Source organism: Drosophila arizonae, chromosome 3 (genome assembly GCF_054131065.1).
Source record: "Drosophila arizonae isolate 15081-1271.41 chromosome 3, UAZ_ARI_1.0, whole genome shotgun sequence".
Taxonomy (NCBI): Eukaryota; Metazoa; Arthropoda; class Insecta; order Diptera; family Drosophilidae; genus Drosophila; species Drosophila arizonae.
The window spans coordinates 1,325,542-1,346,942 of record NC_142923.1 but is presented as its reverse complement, the minus strand read 5'-3'; the positions used below and the strand labels follow the sequence as shown (position 1 = coordinate 1,346,942).

The following is a 21,401-nucleotide window of genomic DNA, read 5'->3' as shown; positions in this document are numbered from 1 at the left end:
TATATAAATGAGAAGAGCACCGCTGAGTTATTTCTTTATAACTAAATTCATCTTTAGCAATCCTATAAATTGCGAAAATAGCAATAAGAACCAATAATTCAGCGAAATATATTCGCTCTCACTATGTTAAAGCAGTGGTTTTAACAGTACTGTTAACTAGTTCGCTCACATTCGGAACTACTCTCATGTTATGTTATTGTCGGCTGAGCTGTTGTTATTTTGCGTCGAACTTCGGAAGTGAGCGGACGTGTGTCGGCGGCGTGAGAAGGCAATCGTCGCGTATTTAGCACCAACGAAAACAATAATCAAAGTGAATCCGACTGTGAGTGGGTGTGTTTTTTAGTGTTAAGTGCTAGCCGCAATGATTGTGTCAAAGAAATCGAGAGGTCGGCATTTGAAACCCACGAAATGGCAGATGGCGCATCGAAACGTGCTCAACATTTGCCGCCTAACGGGCCGTCGTCGCTGCGGCAGACGTGCAGTCAGTTGTTATCATTTCTTCAGGCACAGCCGCGGCTTCTTCTGGTTCATTCTCTGCAATTTGTTGCTCACAGCAAACAACAGTGATGCCCAACTGCTGATAAATGTGCAAAATCAGGTATGATATATATGTGTGCTCTTGAATTGCTTAAATGTCTCTTTTTAATTTGCTTAAATGCAATGTGAATGTCAAAAATGGCGCTGACTGCGCTGCTAGCGCTGCTGCTGTTTTTCGAACACTCAAATTCGAAATTGAGCGCGTCAAAACAAGAGAACGGCAATGGGAGAGAGAGGAAGCGAGAGCGAGAGCACGTTGGCAAACATTTGTTTTTATTCATCAGCTGCGAGTTGTGTGCGCTTTGCTTTTTTCGTTTTTGCTTTATTTTTTTGTCTGATGAACTAATTAAAACTGCTAATTAATGACAGTCGATGCTCGTCCCACCCATTTGTTAAATACGCACAGCTGCCCTTGAACTTATTTTCTCTTCCTCTTTCTGATTTAATATGGCTGTCATTAGCGCAGCTCGCTTTGACAGTTTTTCACTTTTCGTTTTGGTTTATTTTCGTAGTATTTGTGTTTGCACGTGGCTTACATGGCATCATAATATTGACATTTGCTTTAGCTTTTCTATAAATTTTATATTACCTTTGCCAAAAACTCGCGTACAACAGAGCCTCTACATGTGTGTGCGTGTGTGTATGAAAGAGAGCGCGCTCTTGTGCTTTATTTTTTTTGTTTATATGTGACATCCTTTAACATTGCTGGCTGCTGGCTGCTGGCGTGTTTTTGTTGTTGCTGTCCCTGGCCCCAAAATGTCCGACTCTGTCGACGTCGCTGCTAACGTCGCTGTTACAGCTACTGCTCTCAGTGTGAGCTTTGTTTACATTCGCTTTGTTCAAACTCACAAAGGCAATGCACACACAAACAGACCACAGTACACACATACAGACAAACACTCACAACAGTGCTTACAATCTCTGCCTCATGTGTATATGTATGTATGCACGTGCAGACCCAGCTGAACTTTTCGGCATTCGCAATTTGAATGTTATTTGCATTATTTTCGGTGTGTAAATGTCAGATATAGTAGAAATAAAGTTGAATGAGAATAAAAGAGCGTCTATCTTTATAGATGCAGTGTAAACAAATTAATATTGAATGTTGACAAAGATATAGCAATTAACAATTAAAAAGTTTCTAAATGGATTGTCAGTTCATTAGATATTAATTTGACATTTAGCTTGTCAGTTTTACTTCACAACAAAATGGCTTTGACAACTCGTTTTTAAGCAAAATTCTGACAGATTGACAGAATTTGTAATAGGTTAAGGATAAAGCCAACACTAATACTTAAGTCCGTACTTAGTTTAAATTTATTTAATTTTTTAGCAATAAAAGTATTACTATAAATATTAATATAAATACATATACAGTACCGAGCAAAAATGAGTGAATGTTTCACAACTTTGACTTTCATCACGCATAAAAATTAAACCATACAAGCAAATTAAGATTTTGTTTTTTATACTTGTTTATTAGTTTGTTCTTCACAAATAGAAAAAGTTGCAACGCTAAATCAGCTAAACTCAATTAATGAAAAATAAAAAACCAAAAAAATCCACATAAACTCAATTTTGCACGTTTCATAATTGCCAATACTTTGGCTCTTCTACTTCTCTTCTCAGCCGAAATCATCCAGATTTCCCCATAACTTAGCTCCTTGGGTATTCTTCTTAGTCGTAGATTGAGCATGTAGATTTACCGTTATCTTAGTCTTTTTAATATTCTTATTTGTAAAGCGATTTGAAGCACATTTTCTTTTCGCAACAAATTTAAAATAATTGGTGAAATATAATTTTAAAATGTGGAAAATTTCAGTCGACATTGAAAATAGTGGTGTGTGCCTGACCGGGAAGGGATTTCCTTCGCTTATTATTGCCGAAAAGCTTTGAATCAGCCGAAATTTGACTCCGAAAACTCAAATCAAAGGTTGCAAAAAACTGTTCTCGGGCTCTAATGCTCGCCTAATGATGTCGAAAATTAAGAAAAACAAGCTGCTAGCACCAAAGGGTGTTTCTCTAGTAATTAATAAAAATGTTAGCAAATGGACTGCTAGAAGAGAAATTCGTGGCTTCGGATATGTATCATTCGTTAAAAAACAAACCTGCATTGTCCGAAAAAAATTTGAAAAGGCGTTTGAAATTTGCAAGGGATCACAAAAACTGGAGCATTTATGATTGGAAACGAGTTTTTTGGTCAGATGAATAAAAATTTATCGTTTCCAATCATATGGAAAGCAATATTGCTGGTGCAGACCTGGGGAACGCATTCACAGACATCATGTAAAGGAAATCGTCAAACATGGCTGCGGCAGCATTATGGTTTGGGGATGCTTCTCTTGGTAGAACGTTGATCCTCTACATAGAGGAAGGATTATATGAATATTCTTCAAACCCATCTTCCCAAATTCACTGATAAATGTGCGTGTCCCCACAGAGAAAGGGTTTTCAACAAGATGGCGATCCAAAAGATACTGTAAAGATTATTTAGGAATGGATAGGAAAGCAGAATTTTAAGCTAATTTTCGCTCCATACATATAGAGTCTATATATAAATCCTATCCAGACTTCAATCCTATTGAAAATCTGTGCTCAATAGTGAAAAGACGGCTGGGACAGTATGATGCAGCCCCAACGAACATTGACAGCTTATGGGAGCGCGTAGAAGCGGAGTGGAGCCAATTTCCGAAAGAAATGATTCAAAGTTTGGCTGAGAGCATGCCAAAAATAGTCAACAAAATTATTGCTAATAAGGGTTTTGGACTAAATATTAAAAATGTTTAGTTTTTTTTAGTTTTTAGTAGTTTTTTTTAAACGTGCAAAATTGAGTTTATGTGGATTTTTTCGGTTTTTTATTTCTAATTTTTTTAATTTTGCTAATTTAGCCTTGCAACTTTTTTGTATTTGTTAAGAATACACTAATAAACAAACACACAAAAAAATTTGTTGATTTGCTGGTATGGTTTAATTTTTATGCGTGATGAAAGTCAAAGTTCTGTAACATTCACTCATTTTTGCTCGGTACTGTATATAATTTTTTTTTAAAATCAAGAATACTCATATAGGGGAAGAAAAAGAGAGAAATTTAATAGTAGCTTATCATTTTTGCTTTGCCATGACATTTGCTAGAAACAGAAAACATAAATGTTTCGGTTGGTTTAGCTGGGGTGCGCGACTGTAAGGACGATTCTGTCGTGTATGAATTGTAGCTGTAGCTGTTGCTGTTGCTGTTGTTGTTGTAGCTGTACTAGTTGTTGTTTATTCTAGTTGTCATGTTGTTGAACTACATTTGGTGACGAGCGGCCGCCTCTAGAGTCGCATTCACAACAATTCCTCATCTCGCCTTGCATTTTCACTATATTTTCTGCTCAACTCTCTTGACTCTAATTTGGTTCAGGGACGCGGCTCAGATGCTGCTGCTGCTGCTGCTGCTGCTACTTTGGCTTGCAGTTAATTTGACTTCTGGCAGCAATGTCTTGGGTTTCCCTTCTGTGCTCTCACTCTCTATTTGCCTTTTCTCTTTCGCTCTATTAATATTCTAGTTTCGTGTCTAGAGTCTAGTTAACATCTAGTTGCCATTGCACTTGTTGCTTCTTTGACTGAGTCGCCTTTGTCTTCTCCTCTTGCAGGGTGGCGAAGTGATACAGGAGAGCATTACGTCCAATATTGGCGAGGATTTGATTACCCTGGAGTTTCAGAAGACAGACGGCACTCTCATCACGCAGCTCATCGACTTTCGCAATGTAAGTAGCAGAAGTGAAAGAGAAAATGAAAATGGAAATGGAAATCGAAATGGACAACAATGACAACAACAACAACTACGTTCTCTATTTGCAGGAGGTTCAAATCCTCAAGGCTTTGGTGCTGGGCGAGGAGGAGCGCGGCCAGAGCCAGTATCAGGTGATGTGCTTTGCCACCAAATTCAACAAGGGCGACTTCATCTCCTCGGACGCCATGGCGAAGCTGCGTCAGAAGAATCCACACACGATTCGCACGCCCGAGGAGGACAAAGGTCGCGAGACTTACACGATGAGCGGCTGGGTCCAGCTGAACCGCTCGCTGCCCATCACACGGCACCTGCAGACGCTGTGCGCCGAGGCCACCGACGCCACCTACGTGCGGGACGTGGACCTGAAGGCGTGGGCGGAGCTGCCAGGTGAGCGGAAGTCGAGATAATTATTATTTGATTAGCAGAAATATGAAAAGCAAAGCAAATCTCGCGCTTGTGCAAGTTTTCAATTATTTCTTGATTAACTCTGCACGAGTGGAGCCACAGAATTTGTAGCATTTAAAAGTACAGTGAAGATTCATTGAGGTGTAACGGGGTGGTTAAACAGAGTTTAAGCTGCCTTTACTCAAAAGGATAATTCAATATGTATTCCCTATTTTAGATATTCCTGACCTCTTAAACCTATGGGATTTAGGAAAATATTCCCTTTTAGTCTGCTTTTACTGTATATAGGAAACTTTTCACCTGCATGGTGAAAAGTTGTTTTAAATTGCATGCAAATGTTGCTAACGAGAATTTTTTGTTTTTCAGTTGCGAATTTAGGATATCAAGATACACTCATTGAAAATGAGGAATTCGGGGTATAGTTTTTTGTAAGAATTTATGTAACAATGTAACAGATAGAATGAGGCGTAGCAGATAGCATTGATGCTTATAGTGAAGGTATATCCATCTCTTTAGGGATCATAAGAATCTATTTAGTATATTTGGAATCTCCAATCTTTGTGGTATTCAAGAAACGCTTTAAAGAAACATATATTGGTATTTATTTATCGATAAAATGAGTTATTGAAAAAACGAAAATAAACTCGCAGTGGGTAGGGTTTACAGAAATATATAGATAACATTTCAAGTCCCTAGCTTTTGTGGTTTATAAGATTGCTGCCGTCTCGTCAAATTGAATGATATAATTATTGGATTTTGTATGCCTTTAAAATATTTCAATTAGTGCAGACTTGTGCTTGACAAAAAGCTTTGATTAGAAATGTTTTATTATTATAATATAAAGGAATCATAGAATGATTCAAAGAGTAGCTCCGCTCAGTGTTCAGGGTATCTCCTAGTCGGGCACCTCCGAACGGAGCACTCCTGCCAATTTGAACTTGTTTTCGCCGTTAACCAATTTTTCGTTTTGCTTATTTTTTGTTTCAATTTTGTCTGCTGTTGTCGTGTCGCGTCTCGTCGTTAGGCTCCTCGATTTCGAGCCTGGAGGCAGCGACCGAAAAATTCCCGGACGCCCTCTCCACGCGCTGCAACGAGGTGAGCAGCCTGTGGGCGCCCTGCCTCTGTACGCTGGAGACCTGCATCGGCTGGTATCCGTGCGGGCTGAAGTACTGCAAGGGCAAGAGTCTGGGCAGCGACACATCCGGCGCCCAGGCGCAGCAGCAGCAGCAAACGAATTATCGCTGCGGCATCAAGACCTGCCGCAAGTGCACACAGTTCACCTATTATGTGCGACAGAAACAGCAGTGCCTCTGGGATGAATGACGACGCGGCGAGCTGCAGATGCTGCAGATGCAGATGCAGATGCGCTGCGCCCGGCAGGCTGCGACAGCGGCGGCGGCGTGCGATGCGGCAGCAACAGAAACAACAGCAAAGACAATAACAGCAGCAACAGTAACAGCAACAGCAACAAAAACTAAAGCAACAGCAACAGCAACTGCAACAACAACGACGAGCAGAGTGACAACGACCAACAAATTACGCCAACTGCTATTGTTGGTGCAACAGCAGATGCCTTTTGCACTGTGGAGCTTTCCGGTCCATCACATTTCCCATCATCCAGCACACACACAGACAGATACACATACACTTACTCAGGCTCATGCTCATGCTCGGAGCCACACTCAGGGGCATCAACAGGAGCCGCTGTCATCTCATCGTCCATCCACAATGGCCGCCAATGTGGCGTGATAATGCGCCAGCAACTCGGACAGAGATATCCATTAAACACATATTCACCCATCTGCCCCAGGAACTCATCCCACTTGACATTCGTTTCTCTTACTTTGCATTGTTTTCTACTCATGTATGGACTGTATATATGTAACTATATGATTAGAAATATTGCCAAGCTACACTACGCTTAATGCCGCTTAGGTTAGATACAACATTTATGATAATACGCAGGGCAAAACCTTGGTTGAGCTGCAAAAGACAACAAACTAAAAAAAAAAAAAATATATAAAAAAAAATAAATGAAATAAGAAACATTGCATTTTTTTGCAAAATTAGATTATTATAAAAAGTTTGTATTCATATATAAATTTGTTCATTTTCATAATTTTTAACATTCATCCATTTTCTTTGCTGCTCTCTCGATTTGTTTCCTCAACAATTCTTGGTCTTAGCTCTTATCTTACTTTACGCCAGAAGTTTCGACATTTGATAAATCTATTCATATATTATATGTTTATATATTTTTATCATCCTTAAGGCTCTTCGAATATCTTAACTTTCTTCTTTACATATTTGCTAAGTGGAATTTCTATTCAATTTCCCCAAAACCAATTGCTATTCATGGAATTTGTCTTCCATAGATTCAACAATCAATCTAAACACATTTTAAACAAGTTTTCTTTTGCCTGCGACTCACATTTTTCACTCCAAATAAGTTTCAAGTGCTGAAGCAAAGAAATAGAAAATGAGAGTGGAAAATGTGAAGTTTGCCCAACTATTTGAGTGCCCAGTAAAAGTTGCATTTTATTAAAAAATCTTGTTAAAACTTCAACTTTGATTCCATATTTTTCTCCATATTCTTAAAACTTTGATCCCATAATTTTCACCCTCAGCTCGAACTCAGCTTTGAGCTTGAGTTGAAAAATTTCTCTACAAATTTCTCCTTCTTAAACATTTCTCTACATTTTGCTTATGAATTTTGCTAATAAGATTTTGATATATTCTTAAATGTTATATTCTCTAGTATACATATGAAATGTGTTTAGAAAGGTTTTTTTTTTTTTCGATTTTACATTTTACATCAGGTTGATTTAATTTTTAAATTTAAATATTAACCTAATCTTCTCGACATGTTGCACTTAACATATTCACGACATTCTATCATCATTGTTCATCTTTAGTGGCCAATGCTGTTATTAACATTCTTATTGGAAGTTTCGCGTTAATTTAACATTTCTCTCAGCTCCGCTGCTGACTGTGCTTTACATTACCTCCATTACATTTATCATTCACAACTTTTACAACTACCTCATTGTAGAATCTCTCTCTCCCTCTCTTTTCAGTATTATATCATATTATATATATATATTATATCATATTATATATATTTGATCTTAACTCTTTAATCATTTTCCTTTTTCCACTTCGCCTTCTGCCTTTCATTTGCGTACACACCTGCCTTTTTCCGCTGTTTATCTTTGCGGTCTATGTTAAATAATGGCTCATTAACTTTATTTACACAGTTCGACAAATTTGCATTGTCCTTTTCGCCCAATCTCTCGCTCTCTTCCTCTTTGTACTACCCACTCGTTTGTCATAATTAATGTGTACATAATACAAATGGTTTGTCGCTTCATTAAATGTTCGCTTTACGCATTTTCCAACTCAATCATATTATCATTTTCCCTTCTTCCAGTAAACAAAAACACGCAGCTCAAGAAATACATTTAGAGTTATATATATATATATATATATATATATATATATATATATATATATATATATATAAAATAATAATAATAATAAAAATATAAATTAAATGTGGCCTTAGCATATTTTATGAGCGCAAAAAAAAAAGTTTGTAAAATTCTAGGATTTGAAAATAAACACACTTACAAACACACACACATACACACACACATACACATACACATACATACATACGAGTTGTACTGTCTGAATTGTGCTCATAATAGAAAAGAAACGTTTACTTTCTATATAAGTTTAGTTTATAACTGATCTATATACTATATATATAGGAATACTAACCACAACGACTGCCGCAAATGCTTTTTATATAGTATAACGAAAAGAAAAATTAAATGAAATGAAAACCCCAATTAAATGGCTGTTCAAAATCTAAAATTTTCTAATTGATTCTTTTCTCCTCTAGACTTTTTCCATATACATATACGCCCTGCCTTTAACTCGAAAAATTTATTCATATTAATTTCGTATTAAAAAAAAATAAAAACCTAAATAATTAATATACCTAAACAAAATTACAAACAATACCAAGAACAATAATCTATTGTAAAATTTCCAAAAACTAGTCTACTTAGAAATGTTAGAATGGCTATTTTCCTAAAAGCATACTATAAAAACAAATTTGAAAATATATTGAAACATTGTACACAGAATTTAAAAAAAAAAAAAAAAAATTCCAGTTTCGGCAAAATAAAAAAAATAAAGCGAAAAGAAATGGTGATAATAATTTTTTCTATGTAAACGAAAAAACTTTCTCAACTGAAATGTAAAAAAGAAGAAACCAAACTATAAATGTAAATAATAAAATAATTAGTTCTAATAAATAGTTTATATGAAACAAATCAATGCTGATTCTTATAAATAACTAAAAGAATGCAAGGGAGGAGATTAAATAATCGATTAAACGATCTAGTGCTAAGGACAAGCATTAATTTAGTCATAAATAAAGCAGCTGACAAATTCTACATTTTATACAAAATCAAAACAACTTTTGCATTGTTTTTAATTGAAATTTCTTTAACAGTCGCTGGTAAGTGCGCTTGAACCAATTGAGAATTACAAGCACTCGCTCGATTTGCTTAGTTTTTACATTCATCGATCTTAACAGCTGAGGTTCTCAACAAGGCGCAAGGAGTTCGTCTTCCAGTGCTGTCAACTGTTGAAAAGGAAAAGCTAAAAGTAGTTTCTACAAAAAAAGGCTAGAATAATATGTGAGAGAAAAGTTGACAAAGAGACTGTGAATGTCAAATGGTAAGAGTTGTTTATAATTTATAAATTTGTGTAATTTACAAATATATTTGTATACGTATATGAGCAAGCCGAAGGCCTCAGTTGTCTAAACTATAAAAATAAATGAACGATAGCAGTTTAACTTGGTCCTCAGATCTCAAGACCTGAGAGTATCAAAGTGTTTGTCTGAATCTTAACATCCTTCTATCTTGTTTTATAGCCGATAAAGGAAAAAAGTAAAATAAATAGTTAAGCAATATACCTCAGATTCAGTTATTTATATAAATATCCATAAAATTTTTTTCAGGTGCTGAAATATCTTGAAAAAAGTCTGAATTTGCCTTTGGTAGAAATCTCAGCATTGACTCAAATTGGCAACGCAGTTCAGTTTCATTGTAATTCCCAGCTTCAAGCGCTGCCACGGCATATCCTGCGCAGGCTCTGCGGCCTGTACGCCCGTACAAACAAGATGCATCCTGCTGTGGTTGTTGTTGTTGTTGCTGCTGCAGTGGAGTCGTCCTCTTGAGCCAGTGGCAAATCCTTTATGCGATTTGTAATTCATGAGCAGCGCGCACACAGATTCTTATCATTTATTTTGCAGCGCAAATCGGTATCGAGTGCCACACACACACACACATACACATGCACACAGATATATAAATATATATGTAGTCCTGACTATAACTATATTCATGGCAGCGCTGGGAGGTCGTCGCGACGATAGCTTAAGACGTGCGGAAACCAAATCGGCGTCGTAGAAAATTGAATTTGCTGCCAGCAGGGAGTCCGAGAGGCAGCAGTGCTAAGGGGGTGGCAGGAGAGCACACCCATCTCTTCTGGCAGGGGGCGGGCTGTGCTGGTACTGGCTCGGCCGAGCGTATTGGGCATTTGTGCTCTTGACGCGGCCTGCAAACGTATGTGCAAGCCTAATGAGCCATGAAATGCCAGCCACGGCGTCCTTTCTCCAAATTCTATTTCCCTTTTATGCCTTCTTTCACTTCTTTTTTTTGTCGGTGGGTAATCAGCGACAGCTGGTCAACACTTGACGCGATTGACCCTTAGATACACATACAGACATGCCCATGTACATATATAAATATAGATTATATATGTATGCATGTCTATGTGCGTGCACTTGTGTATATTCGCTGAGGGCTATGTAATTACAGCGTCGAGGGCTGCTGGCGCGTAAATCAAACAAAATCAACTCGACTCGCAGCGCTCTTAATTAAGTTTACACTCTCGCAATTCGATTTTCTTAGCGTGCGAATTGGCATGAGGGCAGCCATTGGAAGTGAAGACTGAACAGTAGTCAGGACGACCAGACGACAGGCGACAAATGTGGCAAAGTCGTTGTCGAAAAGTTGACTTATTGACTGCTGAATGCTGTCATTGGGATTGTCATTGTGATTGTCATTGTCATTGTCATTTTCATTGTCATTGTCATTGTCATTGTCATTGTCATTTTCATTGTCATTATCATTATCATTGTTATTGTCATTGTCATTGTCATTAATATTGCCATTGTCATTTTCATTGTCATTTTCATTGTCATTATCATTATCATTGTTATTGTCATTGTCATTGTCATTGTCATTGTCATTGTCATTGTCATTTCCATTGTCATCGTCATTGTCATTGTCATTGTCATTGTCATTGTCATTGTCATTGTCATTGTCATTGTCATTGTCATTATCATTGCTATTGTCATTTCCATTGTCATTGTCATTGTCATTGTCATTATTATTGCTATTATCATTTCCATTGTCATTGTCATTGTCATTGTCATTAATATTGCCATTGCCATTGTCGTCTCAAAATTTATTGAAATGTATTCATATAAATATGTAAATATATTCAGTCCTTCAAGGCATTTAATTTTGTTCATATTTTATTTTTTGAAAAATACTTTATTATCTGAATAGATAGCACATGTGAAAGTTTTGTCGCCTGCGGCACAGCTCAGGCTCAACTGAGCTCAACTCTGCTTGTTGGGCAATGCTCAGATAGGAAGCGAATAACTCGAGTGAGTGCTCAGCGATTCGTTGTAGTTGTTATACGAGTGTAAGTATTTGCAGCTACAGAATCATGAATGTAAGTGTGGGTGTGTGTGTGAGTGTGCGAATGTTTTGCCTTGGCCATGTGCAGAATTTTTCGTATTGACTTTTTCAGGCCAAAAAGGCGGCTGTGTGCTCAACATTTGCATAACTACTTAAAAATACATACAAACACACACATGCACATATGTATATAGAATCAGAGTGTGCTTAACTGTGTGCGTGTGTGTGTATCTCAGCGTTAAATAAATAGTACTCATACGCGGCGTAATCATCAGAACTGCCACATAGGCTGAAACACTTGAATTTTCTCTTTTTTGCGACGTCCAGTCAAAGTTCAGGGCTGATAATTTATGCAGCCACGCCCCGCCTGTACAGAGCCGCCCCCATTAGCATTAATTTTGTCGGGCCACGTAGGGCACTGAGCAGACGGCAGCAAGTGGAGCAATGCTGATGACAGACCGACAGCGTTTGAAATGTAATTTTCATTTGGCAACTTGACACACGGACAGACGAACAGACGGATGGAGGGATGGTCGGACAGAGGCAAATTGAATGCCGCAGACATTTGGCCTTAGGATTTGTTTTATTGTAATTGCAAGTTTCAACAATTAGCAGCGAGCACAACATTTGCCGCCGCGCCTAAAAGCTGGCAACAAGTTTTTCGCTCTTTGCGCTCGCTTTTTGTGCTCTTTTTAACCCCGTTTCGCATGGAATGCAATTGTAATGAAATATTACTATATTTAAGAGCTCGCAAATGGTCGACGCAAAACAGAACGCACAGAGGGCAAAATATATTCCTGGAATTACAACTAGAGTTTTTCTGACTAGTCGAATTCCAGCTTTGAAATCATTTCGTATAACAAACAAAACAATTTCGCGAATTTGACGCGAAAAAATGCTAAAAAGAAATTTTAATTTGGCATAGCTGGTACGAACAACAGAATGTTTAAAATTAGAAAAACCTAAGAAATATATGAAAATGAGGAAAATTCCTTAAAACAAAAGTTAGAAAAGTGAGAATTGATTTCTGGAATGAGCGTGGGCTATTCTCTGCTGAAATGCCAGTTCTTGTTATTGCTTTACAATGCTGGTATGCTATTTATATAGTATTTTTAATTGCTTTAACTAAGTTGATTTAAAATAAATTAGCTATATTAAGCGTAGAAATTTGTATTTTTTTTTTTTTTTTTTTTTTTTTTTTTTTTTTTTTTGTGACATTGAAGTTAATTGCGTTAGTATTTTTAATGCAGCTAAAAATATAAGAAGAGCAGCACAAATTTTGTCTAGCCATAGCAAGCAGTATAGTAAATGACTACGATATACCCTGTATTCAGTTAATAATAAGTATACATTGATTTTATATTCATGTGCATACAGTAAACATATCATTTATGTAACTGTTAAAAGAGAAGACAACAAAAAATAAAATTTAAATATAATAAAAATTCATTAAATTTAAAATATTTTTTAAAATACATAAAAAAAAAAAAAAAAATATTTTCATATATATATATATATATATATATATATATATATTTTTATATATTTTAGAAAATATTTTAAATTTAATGAATTTTTATTATATTTAAATTTTATTATTTAAATTTTATTTATTTAAAATTTATTATATATAAAATTTTCTACTTATCAAAAGGAACAACAATTCATACTTATAAGCAGTAAGTAGATAACGGTATTAACACGATATGAAGACTTCATGGCTGCTGAGGCAAACACACGCTTAATTCATATGTACCCCATCATATGTGTGTGCCCCATAAGGTAATACAGCATAGCACACAGCCACAAGAAGAATAAGAAGAGAAATCTGTTGTCATGATTATCTATCGCATTATTGCGTGAGCTGTGTGGGCGTGTCTGAGGCAACATTTAGTTGGCCTCAACTGCAATAGACATAAATCAATGACAATCAAAATTCATTTCGCCTGCGTTGATTTATTGCGTTTGTTTGATTTGGCTACAGCCAGGCAGACAGAGACAGAGATGGAGAGAGAGAGAGAGACAGGGGGACTGCAGAGGTACAGTTAGATGGTCTACTGGTACATCTGCTGGATTCCATCTTTATTCTTTTTATCGGCAATGCATATTAATGCGAGCTCTAACAATGGGGGCTCAGCTTTGTGCTTGTTCTTTGTTATTTCTGCTCTCTCTTTTTTATAAATATTAAATGTGTACACACTGTAAATGTAGTAGGGGCGGGGGCTGGGGAGGCGGTGGCTTGGGTAACCTTTTCTGCCGAATCATCAATCAATCAAACGCGTGTGATTTGCTACAGTTCAAATTTCGCTCTCAGTTCAATCGCTGAGCCATTCAAGCTGAAATACAAATATTTGCTTTTTTCCCCGAAATACAAAAAGCGTCTAGGTGAAGGCGACACAGGCAAGTCAGCCCAGTGGCGTCTAAATTGCGGGAGGGAGGGGGGGGGGGGGGGGGTCGTGGGAGAGGCACTGCACCTTTTTGGATAGCTCAAGTGCTGTGCCAGGTCGAGAGCTTAAGCCCTCGTCTGTCCGCTTGTTCGTTCGCCCGACTGACATGGCTTACAAATGAAGGCATCCAGAGAGCAGATGAGAGAGCGGGAGGAGCAAGCACCAGGGGAACGCGACCCTTGGCATAGAAGGGTTAAAAATGTGAAGGCAACTCTAGCAGCAGCAGCTGCTACACTTCTGACTGCCTAATCTGCTGTGCGATGTGCAGGAAACCTGTTACACGGCCCGGGTCGGGTCCGGCCAGAGGCCAAGTATCCAGGACAACGGCCTACCACCTGCCCAACTAACTCAACTAATCAGACTCTGTGCAATTAAATACAAAAATCTGGCTCAAGGTTCAAGCGCATTGGGTTGCACGAATTGAAGAGCGAGTAGAAAGCAAAAGTAAGACAAATGATAAATATGCTTGAAAATACATATGTATGGTCTCTTACCATAATGTAGTTTGGATTTTTCCCAACTCTCATATATGTATAAATTTCTATACAAGCATGTGGAAATTATAGAGTATGTCAGCAGACTTAGAAAATATTTATAGTCCATTATCATCAGACTAAGATGCTCTGTGAGTAAAACAGTTCAATTCTTGAATTCTTTAAATGTGATTTTGAGTACTTTTTCATTATAATTATTAGGCATGCTCTGCTCTCTAAAAAAATCAAACCTGAAATAAAACGATAATGAAGACTTAGAGGTGATTACTACCACAGTTAGCTTTTCTACAAATAGGTTTTGTGTCTTTAGCTTACGCTTTAATTTATAGTATACATATAGAGTCCATAGCATCAAGACAACAGTTACATATGGTATTTCTTAATTTTTTTGAATTTCCGTCTTTATATATGATATAAAAAGTATCTATCAATCGATCCTGGTCTCTTCAATATAGTAAAGTCAACTACTCTCTCTCTCTCTACCTCTCACTTTCCCTCTCTCTCGGTCACTATCACTCTATCTCTCCTTCTCTGTTCCTCTACTTTCCCCTCTTTATACTATAAATTTACTTAAAGTTTACTCAGTTTAACCCAAAGTTTTCATATTCACTCTTACTTTTCCGCCTGAAAACTTGAAGAAAATTTCCATTTACTTTGTATGTACATAAAGGGAAACTCTGTTTTTCTTCGCTTTAAGTACACACACACATAGACAGACGCAGTTTCTGTCAGTGTAGATTGTCAATCGACTGCAATTACCTGCGCCGTCTCTGTTGGGGTTTGGCTGGCTTTCAGCTCTGCTTCCGGTTGAGCATGGCCAGCTTGAAGTGCTTCGGCTGTCATCCGATCTGGGTTGGCTTTTGGGCCAGCTGCTTGACTTGTTGCCAAAACAATTTATGTTCGCATTTTGGCCAACAATATTTCGTGCACAATTGGAAATTGTGCAATTGCATTTGGTCAGCAGCCAGAGCCAGAGTCAGAGCCAGGCCCAAAAACTGAGGCGCTAACTGAGGACTCGAAGTGCTTCACCAGCTGTTGCTGTTGCTGCTGCTGCTGCTGCTGCTCCTGCTGCGACTTTTGCATATTTATTCAATATTAAAATAGGCAACAGTTAAATTCTAAATAAGTTTCGACTCGGCCTGCCAGCTGCTGCAATAATTGCGAACAGTGCAACAGTGCGGCTGCCTGCCTCAAACTTTAATGAGGGAGGCCGCATCAAGCGGAAGTGGAAGTGGCAGGACAATGCGACAATGGCCCAAACGACAGCGACGCATAAATCCTTGAAGTGTTCACTTGGCTTCGTTCCTCTTCCTCTTCCAGTTCCAGTTTCACTTCTTGTTCTGCTGCTCCTCCTTCTCCTGCTTCCCTCTGTCTTCTTCCTCCGCTTCTTGTGCTCGTTGCAACTGCCTCAAGTGCATTTGCTAATGACAAAGTCAAACTGGCGCGCTACAACGACTTTGGCAAACTTCAGCAGCCGCCGCACAGTGGCGCAAGTGCTGAAAATACCGAGTTGTAAATAATAATGGGTAGATGAATAAAATTATAAATTATAAATGAATATTCAATGTTTAATTACCAATTAGTCAGGCAGTTTAGTAATCTTCTTCATATGTATCATCAGTAAAATCAGTATAAAACAATAAAATAAAACATTTATTATTGCAAGTATAAAATTTCATCTATTACTAAAATATTGAATACAATTAAATAAAAAAGAATTTGGATTTAAAAAACTTTTTCTATATTAAATATCAAGTAAATATTAACTATAATTTTATATGCATACAATTTAAGCCTATTTTATGTACAATCCCCTGTAGAGTTTTTTAACATACAAACTATATAGTATATACACTAGTATTTTCTTCTTATAATTTAATTTTTATTTTTCTTATTTAAAATTTGTTTGATATTTTACAATCAAATGAAACATTTCGATTTTTACTATACCATAAATTCCTGCTAAAGTGTATTTAAAGCAAACAGGCTCCCTCTACCTGAGTCACTCTTTGGAAATTAGTGATCCTTTTCGCTTCATGCGTTCCACTGTGCAATGTGTTGCGTTTATTGTAGCATGCTTTTCAGCGCGACAGACAAGGCGCCTTTTCCGCTACCGTTACCGTTACTCGTCTGTCCGTCTGCCTGACTGGTGCTGCTACTTGTTTGTCACGGCATCGGGGTGTGCGTGTGTGTGTGTGCGTGTGCTTGTGTATTTATGTGCGCGTGCAATTTACGCGTCCAGCGTCAAGTGGCAGCCGTGGCATGCCACAAGCTGCAGGCGCCCGGCGCATTGCCATTGTGACCAGTTGCCAGTTAGCTGAGGCAATAGGCGCATAGTCATGCAACTTTACTCTGTGTGCGAGTGTGTGAGTGTTTGTGTGTCTTGTTTGACGGCAAGTGTTGAAAACATGTTAATTCCTAACATTAACAACAACAGCAACAACAACAACAACAACAATTGCAATAGCAATTGAAATAAACAAGAGCAGCAGCAACAATAAGGACAACAAGCCAACCAGGCGTCGGCTCGGCTGCTCCAGTTGCGACAGGCGACAACGGCATTTGCCTCTGCCCAAAACGGAAGTCGTGCGTTTACCCAGCCCCCGGCACACCCCCTTTGATGAGGTCCCTTCTTAAGTAGGCTTCATAAAAAGAGAGAGAACAAATTTGTAGCCGCCAAAAGCTGTGCGCGGAAGTATTTGTCATGATATTTATCGCATAAGCCATTTCTCTTGAGTAGGCGACGGCCTCAGCAAACGGAAAATTGTGAAAATTTAATTGAAAACGTTGCCGGGCAAGCACGCCCGCCGGCTGCGAGCGGGTGGGAGTGGCGGCCTACTGCGGCACAGCAGCAGCTCATCAAAAATTAAACGCTTCGCCTTTTTTCATCTGTTTGGCATTGGCGCAGCTGCGGCCAATGCCGAGGCAAGCTTAAAAATATATTTTTTTTAAATAAACAATATGAAAAATAAATAAAATGTTTTAAATATTTAAAATATCCCATCGATTTTGCATATATATTTATAAGTTTTGCTTTTACTATAGTCTCATGTGCATTAACCGTATACGGGCAATCATGGGTTGGCCAAATAAATTGAATTCTGATTTTAAAATTGCAAGATTGCATTTTTATAAATTAAAAAAAAAAAAATGTCTATATTTCTTTTACAAAATGAAACTGCAGTAAATAAAATAAAAAAAAAAAAATTATAAAATTAATCATACAACTATTTAGATATATCGATTTTTATCGATTATAATATTTTATAATTTTTATTTGAATACATTTTTTTAAAGTTTTTTAATTTATTTTATGCAAAAAATTATAATGAAATAAAGGAAAATTTGTTAAAATTAAATTAAGTATATTTTTAATTCACTTTTCAGAGTGGAATGCCACTGTTATTTATTGCTAGGCTTTTGCTTTTTTGTTGTGCTTCGTTCAGCTCTCGTTGGCTGAGCTTCACTTGGTTCTTTTCTGGCTGTGAGGCTTCTACCTTTTCATTTGTTTCTTTTTTTAGTGCCGTATTTTATTTTCCATATTTTTTTTATACTTTTCACATGGCTTTGTAAATTTTTTATCGGCCAACAAACGATGCCTGCATTTAATTTAAAAATCACAGTTGAAACGCTATTTCAAATTAAATATTCCGATTTATGTCTAAAGAAAACAAAAAAGAAAAGACAAGTAAAAAATCGATATAAAATTATATCAACTTTAATGCACGTAAATATTTAATTAAAAAAAATAATAAAATGAGGAGGGATGGAAGGATAAAATATAACAGAGCCACACAATATCTCAAGCACATAATCCTTTTTACTGGAACGAAAGACAAAAAAGAAGCAAATAATAAGGGAACAGATAACGAGGGAACAGTGCATGAAAAAAACTGACGACGGCCGCAAATTAATTTGTTTATTTAGGCGAAATTTTTTTTAGCAGCGGCGCTGCGAAGCTTTTGCTGACACTTTAAAAAAATTTGGCCAGACTTTAAAATAAAATATGAGCCGAACTTGTGCATTAAATGCTGCCGACCCGTATAATAACATTTACAAGCACTTAGTTTACACATAACCTCAGCAAAAGCAGTGCCCGTGGAAGGGGTGAGCGACGGGGCAGGCAGTGGGGCAGAACAGAAAATTTGCATGCAAAATATGCGCGAGTTGTCGAGCAGTTGCTGCAGAGAAGGGCGAAAAAATACACATATTACGGGCAATGACAGCTAAACTCAGAAGGACGAAGCTCAAATACACTTTCTGGCAATGTGAAAGGTGAGCGAACGTCCAAGATATTAACAGCCCCTATTAACTCTACTAAGAAACTCATTTGCATCTAAGTTTTTGTGCTGCTTGATTCTAATATCGAAAAAAGAGTTAAATTGATTGATTAGTAAAGCTTGAGCTTAACAAAAAATAGTTAAGGATCAACAACTATTTATAAGAAGAGAAACAATAAAACTTCAAGTAATTCAAACTGTCTGTTAAAGTGCATGTTAAACTTACAATGAATATACGCAAACTGAGCTGGAACCTATTATTAAAATCTGTAAGTTTACTATCAATATTTGAATAAAATATTTTAGAGATTTTATTATTATTATACTATAGCATATTTTATATTATTATTACAATTTACTGTGTGCAATCTCTGACAAATCATTGCCACCTATCGTAAGGGTATTCTGGAAGAAAAAAAAAAATCTGCTGAAATTGCAAATGACAAGTTTTGCACTAAGCAGCAGTACAAATAGACGAGCAGCGAGGCTTGTCAAGCGAAGGCGGCCAGTGGGCGTGGCGGTTGGCTTTGTCGTGTGCAAGTGTGTGTGTATGCTGGTGGGTGTATCTGTGTCTGTGTGAGGGAGAGTGCAGCATGACAGCTACATTGACACACTTACTGCATGATGAAGCAAAATGAGTGACAAACTGACTGCCGCACGTTGCGAGCTGCTTATTAAGCGCTGTAGCATCCGCTGCTGCAGTCGTCTAAGCCGTTTGACAGCAGCCGCTGTGTGCCACATTTGTGCAGCGACCCACAAACCGACTTGTCCAAAAATATATTGTGTACACAAATGAGCCCAAAAATAGCGCTGCTAACTTCAAGCGAAGTTAATAAATGGATTACTTGAATGTTGAGGCGCCCGAAACTCTGTGCCTCCGCACACCCAAATCAATGTCAACGTCTGCTGTTTTTTCTGCTGTTGCTATTCCCCAAGGCTGGGTGGGGCCTGCCACACGTGCCTGGAGTTGATAAAGTTGCCGCGTTAACAGCCGTAAAACTTGCCACACGCAAAGGGTTTAGACGCACCGCTGAGACTCCTTGCCGCTTAACGGCACAACTTTTTGCCTGCTTTCAATAAATAACAAAATGACAGCAGCAATCGGGAAACCGAAAGGGAAACTTGACTCAAAAATTTAATGAAAGCTTTTTAAATCGGGTCAAGCGTTGGAAAGAAATCGTAAACTTGTTCAATTATTCTATTGTATTGCTATTGCGAGGCTAGTTTGTCAGAGACTCGAAACAAAATATCTCTGTAAATATTCAGCTCTTTCTTTCCTTCTCAGAAATTGCAAATTGTTAAGTTCGTCGTTGCCCTTCTCCAACGGTATTAAAAATCACAGAATTCACGCGCTGACATAGAAATGTCATTTGTTAATTTGCCAACGAATGCAAAGGGAAAGAAGTTTGAAGTAAGAGAGGAAAGTTTGCAGATAGTCTGTACTCCATAGTAAATAAAAGACAAAAATGACAATGACAATGACAATGACAATGACAATGACAATGACAATGACAATGACAATGACAATGACAATGACAATGACAATGACAATGACAATGACAATGACAATGACAATGACAATGACAATGACAATGACAATGACAATGACAATGACAATGACAATGACAATGACAATGACAATGACAATGACAATGACAATGACAATGACAATGACAATGACAATGACAATGACAATGACAATGACAATGACAATGACAATGACAATGACAATGACAATGACAATGACAATGACAATGACAATGACAATGACAATGACAATGACAATGACAATGACAATGACAATGACAATGACAATGACAATGACAATGACAATGACAATGACAATGACAATGACAATGACAATGACAATGACAATGACAATGACAATGACAATGACAATGACAATGACAATGACAATGACAATGACAATGACAATGACAATGACAATGACAATGACAATGACAATGACAATGACAATGACAATGACAATGACAATGACAATGACAATGACAATGACAATGACAATGACAATGACAATGACAATGACAATGACAATGACAATGACAATGACAATGACAATGACAATGACAATGACAATGACAATGACAATGACAATGACAATGACAATGACAATGACAATGACAATGACAATGACAATGACAATGACAATGACAATGACAATGACAACGACAATGACAATGACAATGACAATGACAATGACAATGACAATGACAATGACAATGACAATGACAATGACAATGACAATGACAATGACAATGACAATGACAATGACAATGACAATTCATTGCCCAATATACCCTTTCAAGTCCTCATAGAGATCTTACACTCTCTGACAGGCACACACATCTTCGATTACGTTGGATGTGAGGAATGTCGTTGCCAGTTGCAGAAGTCGCAGTCTGCGTTGCTGCTGTTGCATGCACTTTTAACGAGCGCCATTCTTAAACAGTCTGCCATTTTGACATGAGTCTCTAATGCTGTTTGAAATATTGCACATACGCAGCGTTGTCTGGCAGCCAGAGCGCAGAGCATAGCTGGCAGTAGTACTCAATGCCCACACTCTATTTCTTCCAGTCTACAGTTGGTGTTGCCGGCGCGTGGCTTCGATTTCGCCAACATTTACTTTCAATCAAGTTGAAGCTGTTCCCAGCGCT

The 21,401-nt window shown here is 37.5% G+C and overlaps 1 protein-coding gene across 1 annotated transcript; it reads left to right on the top strand.

The window, feature by feature from the left end:
- The first annotated feature begins 90 nt into the window (after positions 1-90).
- On the top strand, positions 91-9,057 carry oaf (BRICHOS-like domain-containing protein out at first). The gene is made up of 4 exons (XM_018004446.2): positions 91-598; positions 4,170-4,283; positions 4,378-4,696; positions 5,739-9,057. Exons 1-4 carry the CDS (start codon positions 362-364, stop codon positions 6,035-6,037), a joined length of 969 nt encoding a protein of 322 aa, XP_017859935.2. The 5' UTR covers positions 91-361; the 3' UTR covers positions 6,038-9,057.
- The last annotated feature ends 12,344 nt before the right edge of the window (positions 9,058-21,401 follow it).